Here is a 5,169-nt window from a genome sequence, read left to right on the forward strand (position 1 = left end):
ATTCCTTAACCTTGCGAACCCCCGAGACCATATCGAAAGCCAGAGCTGTTGTGAAAGAAGAGTCAATAAGAAAATGGTTCAGAGAACTGGAAACATATTTGACTGATGAAAATTGTCGAGACCTTTTGGATGATGCAACACGTATTTTTAACGGAGATGAAACATCACTCAGCCTGGCACCTAAGACAGGAAATGTCATTGGTCCAAGAGGATACCGCACCTTATTTCAAATAAAATGTTCTAACGAAAAAGAAAATATAACAGTTCTTCTGGTTTTTAATGCTAGTGGTGAAACATTGCCACCGGTCGTAGTTTTCCCTTACCAAAAAGTACCATCGAAAATAGTTAATAGTATGCCAGAAGATTGGGTCGTTGGTCGCTCAGAAACTGGGTGGATGCGGACGTAAACATTTTTTGAATACGTTGCGAACGACTTTTCAAATTGGCTAAATCAGCATCAGATTAAAAGGCCAGTGCTTCTTTTAGTTGACGGACACAAGTCGCATATATCTATGCACTTAAGCGAATTCTGCTCTAACAATCAGATTATTTTGTATTCCCTCCCACCTAACACAACCCATATAATGCAGCCTGCAGATGTGGGAGCTTTTAAAGGCCTCAAGAGTGATTACAGGAAAACTTTAAGAGAATGGAGCGTTTTACCAGAAAATCATGGTAAAACAGTGACAAAAACGAATTTTTGCCAACTGTTAAAAGTTGTTTTAGATAAGAGTGATCGTTCCCCAGTAATAAAAAATGCATTCCGGAAGTGTGGCTTATTTCCGTTCGACCCCGAAGCCGTTGACTATACAAAATGCCTTCACAATAATTTGGAGAGAGTGAATGAATCCAACAATGAAGTCACGGACGTAACTACCAATGAGATGGAGACAACAAAGAAAGTTTTGACATTTTTTGAAAGCCAAATTATTGAAAAAGGGATTGACTTTCAAAATTTAATTTAAACTCTAACAGATGCTCACAATAACCTTCCGAGTTCTCAGGTTCCTGAACTACTTGTAATGCAAAATAGTCCATCTTTGCAAACAGAAAATTTAGACGATATGGTACCATCAGCTCAATCAACAAATGACGATTTAGACCTTATTGTAACATCACCTCAAACAACCAATGATGTTTGTATCGACGAAGATATTTTAGAAGAAGCTTTGGAAGAAATTTTGAACCCCCATAGAGAAATCTGTAAATATACCTACCTACTTCAAATATTCTTGTGAAATGGTTACAAATTTTTATGATTTTAGCTGACAATTTTACAAAAACAATCACTGCCGAATCAGTTACCACAGCCCTTATTACAAGCGAAACCTCTACACCATGCAATAGCCCATCCTCCAGTTTTTCTAAACATTTAACATATCCGGATCCCATAACAAATAAGAAAGGTGTCACATTACTCCCAGAAAATAGAGAGAAAATGTCGATCTCATCTGCTAAATGGAAAGAGTTTTATAAAAACAGAGAACGGATTAAGCAGGAAAAAAGAAAGGAAATTGAAGAACGCAAAAAGAAACGCAAGATCCTGCAAGATCAGAAACCAAAAAATAAACAAAAGAAAAAAGTCAATGTTTCAGAAAAGTCACGCAAAAAAGAAATATGTGAACAATGTAACGATGAACTGGACACTGATGCAGAAGATGATGCATTGAAAAACATTGGATGCGACTCATGTAGCAGATGGTACCATTTGTCCTGTACGAAACTCTCTACGAAGACATTCCAAGAAGCACAAAATGAGGATTTTGTTTGCGATTTATGCGCAAATTAAAATAATGAAATAGCCAAAGCTATTGTTTTTACTTATTAATTTTTTAATCAATGAAGTACCTTTAATTTTGTCTACTATTTATTTTTTTACTAATTAGTTATAACCTATATTTATTTATTTTTATACAAGTTCCTACGCATAAAGTGTACCTGTAAGTACAAAAAGAGTGATATTATCTATTAAATAGATATAATAATTATAAAATTTAGCTATAAGCATACCTATATAATCAAATTAATTTTAAGTTTAAAAAAACTACAAATGAATTTCTAATTTTATGTTCAATATTATTTTAATTACAAAGTATAGTTACCTACATTACACACCACCTATTACTTACTTACTGTAATTAGTTATTAATTAGTATTAACTCTTTGAAAACGTGATTCCTATTTTTATTTTTTTTGCCAATGAACTATTTTTAAATTATAATAAAAAAAAACGTAAAAAGTATTCAAATTTTGCGTTAAAAATGATTTTTGTACGGTTAACGACGTTTTGATTTCAGTGTTCGGAAACAGGAAACTCTTGTTCGGCTTCAGGCAACAAGTGTTCGATAATAGGCAAAATTTGTTGATTTAAATTTAATCTCATTTCTTTTTTTACTGATAGTTTTTATGAGAAAAACTACTTTAATCCATAAAAATATTTGAGATTTTCTTTCAGCATAAATTCATATTACAGTTCTAAACCCGATCAAAGTATTTTTTACAACTTCTTTTTTCTTAAAAGTCCGTAAACTGTTCGGTAACCGGTGCCACGACCCTAATTACATTTGGAGTTTATACCGCGCTTCTTTGGTTATTTTCTAAATCGATTTTTTTTACTTTTTTGTTTAAATTAGTGACTATTTAGTGAAGAATTTAAAAGAATGGTAAGTAATTATAATGATTTTGTTGTTATTTGTTGCAATGAGTGAAATTAAAAGTAAAGGGACACGGTTGTCCCAATATGCGAAAAATGCGTAATTGAAATTCATAATTTTTAGGCAAGCAAGGGAAACAGGGGTGGAATCGGGTAAGGTGATTTGTGATAGGTGACAGTCACAATCAACAAATTCGGTCTGTGTAAGGTGATAGTCACCGGTGACAATCACGATTTGGTGACTTTTTCTGGTGACAGCTCTTTAGTTGTCACTTTAATTCGAAATTGATTTTTATTTTTAGTTGCTGAAATTTCAAGACAATATGAATGTGTTTGTGCCTTTGATTTTACATTCTGAAAATGAAAATATTAATCATAAAATAAACATTCTTGATCTCCCAAGTCCAAAGTAAGTACGCATATGTGCTATATATGCTGTCAACACACATTCCCCCTATTCTTCGATTAGCCGTGACTTTAAATTTTTTTGGAGGTGGTGGCTACCAAAGGCAAGTTGGCGTTGACTAGTCAGCTCCAATGGGCCAAAGTACTGTTTGTGAGGTTATTTCTTTGACCTTAAAACAAATGGAGAGGACATTGTGCCCACTTACAATCAAATTTAATCAATGGGTTTCAGAAGCAACAAAAATGTTCTTCTACCGAAAAAATATCAAATTCCTGGAGTCAGGATTTTGTTTCTTAGTAAAAATAAACTAATTTTATTACTTGTTTTTTATTTTATTATTTGTTTCCTAGTAATCGGCTGCGTTGATGGGAGTCATATTATGATTCTACGCCCTTCGGAAAATGAGCATATGTATTTCAATAGAAAAGGAAGACATAGTGTAAACGTTATGATCGTAAGTCAATTTTTTGATTCATTAATTTTTGTTGACTAGATCTGCAACGAGAACAGAAAAATTCTGGCAATAAATGCAAAATATGGCGGGAGTGCTCACGACAGCTTTGTATGGAGACAGAGTGCTCAACGAGAAAAGTTAAATGCTGACTATAGTGCAAGCAGAACATCATCGTGGCTACTTGGTACATCAAAACTTATAATTACATAATAATCCGGATAGCTTCAGATCGGTTTTTGAATATAATCACTGAAATTGTAACAAACGTCAGTGAATTTCTTTTAAAGTGATACCAAATTCTAAACAAAATTTGGTGATCACCTTACACAGATGCAAAAATTAGTTTGATCACTTTTTATGATCACAAAGGTGACAATCAAAAATCACCTTAGCCGATTCCACCCCAGGATTTTCCATTTGACTAATTCCGAAGTCGAGGAATTGCTAATGGCTGAGACCAGTGACACTGAAGATGCACTCACTCTGGATGACGAAGACCAATCATTTTTATTAGCGGACATGCAAGCTGGAGTGTCCGAAGCTATAATTGAGCCACCTGCTCCACCAGAGCCTACTCAAAATCCAGGCCCATCTGCAGACCCTTCATCACTAGCCCGACCAATTCATCACCTCGTGATCCAGTTCCCGAGTTCAAGTGGAAAAGGAAAGTTTATCGCGGGTATAATTTTGTTGACACCGAATATGAATTTGGTAGGATAAACATTTGTCAAGAGTTACAATCTCTGAAACCTATAGATGTATATGAGACAATAACGAAACTAAAATTATTAATTGAGGAATTAATAATACCAGAGTCCTTACGTTATGCTCATCAATATGGATCGGTGTTCACTACCGATCTCCAAGAAATAACAGCTTTCATTGGAATGAACTACGTCATGGGTTACCATGTATTGCCCACATTGAGAAGCTACTGGTCCACTGAACCTGACATGGGTGTTCCTTACATAGCTAAGGTAATGCCACTATCAAGATTTGAAGAGATTCGAAAAAATTCTGTGACAATGAATCTCAACATTTACCGACATCACCAACGTTTGATAGGGCGTACAAAATAAGATTAGTAATGAACCATTTGAATTCATGTTTCCAGTCTTTAATGAACAACACAATGACACAAGCGATTGATGAACATATGGTAAAGTTCAAAGGCCACAATATCATGAAACAGTACATGCAAAATAAACCAATAAAAAGAGGATTCAAAATGTGGTTTCGTGCGGATTCAAGTACTGGATACCTTTTCCAATTCGATTCGAAGTCTCGGCCAGAAGTAGGACTGGGAGAATCCCAGTATTAAACACTCACCGATGTCTCCTTCCGCTGTGGCCACTGCTTCCGGTATCGACGAAATTTATCAATACATGCACATGTAATCACTTGTTGGTTTTACATATACTTTGGGAGTATTCTACAGTACTCGATACAAAAAAAAATCTTCGAGTTTAAACCTTAAGGCAACTTTTTATGTTTAAATCTACTTTAAGTTAATTAGCAATTATTTAACCAATTATTAGAAAAAATTAAAAAAAGCAATAAAAAGGAATCAAAAATAAGAAAGAAACTACTACTAACTACCGCAGTCCCTTTAATTGGGGTTATGATTTGCTACTTGAGTTCTACCAGAGCTGCCTC

The 5,169-nt window shown here is 34.5% G+C and overlaps 1 protein-coding gene across 1 annotated transcript; it reads left to right on the top strand.

Annotated features, from left to right (window-relative positions):
* On the top strand, positions 1–1,796 carry LOC129947623 (lysine-specific demethylase 5B-B-like). The gene is made up of 2 exons (XM_056058254.1): positions 1–1,203; positions 1,266–1,796. The coding sequence occupies exons 1-2, from the start codon at positions 1,023–1,025 to the stop codon at positions 1,787–1,789; spliced, it is 705 nt and encodes a 234-aa protein (XP_055914229.1). The 5' UTR covers positions 1–1,022; the 3' UTR covers positions 1,790–1,796.
* The last annotated feature ends 3,373 nt before the right edge of the window (positions 1,797–5,169 follow it).

Source organism: Eupeodes corollae, chromosome 2 (genome assembly GCF_945859685.1).
Source record: "Eupeodes corollae chromosome 2, idEupCoro1.1, whole genome shotgun sequence".
Lineage (NCBI taxonomy): Eukaryota > Metazoa > Arthropoda > Insecta > Diptera > Syrphidae > Eupeodes > Eupeodes corollae.

What these genes read in the sequence shown, in the direction of transcription:
- LOC129947623 (XM_056058254.1), top strand. Translation starts at nt 1,023, where the DNA reads ATGCAAAATAGTCCATCTTTGCAAACAGAAAATTTAGACGATATGGTA. An exon ending in GAACCCCCATAGAGAAATCT is followed by an intron (nt 1,204 to 1,265) that starts GTAAATATACCT and finishes TTATGATTTTAG; the next exon opens with CTGACAATTTTACAAAAACA.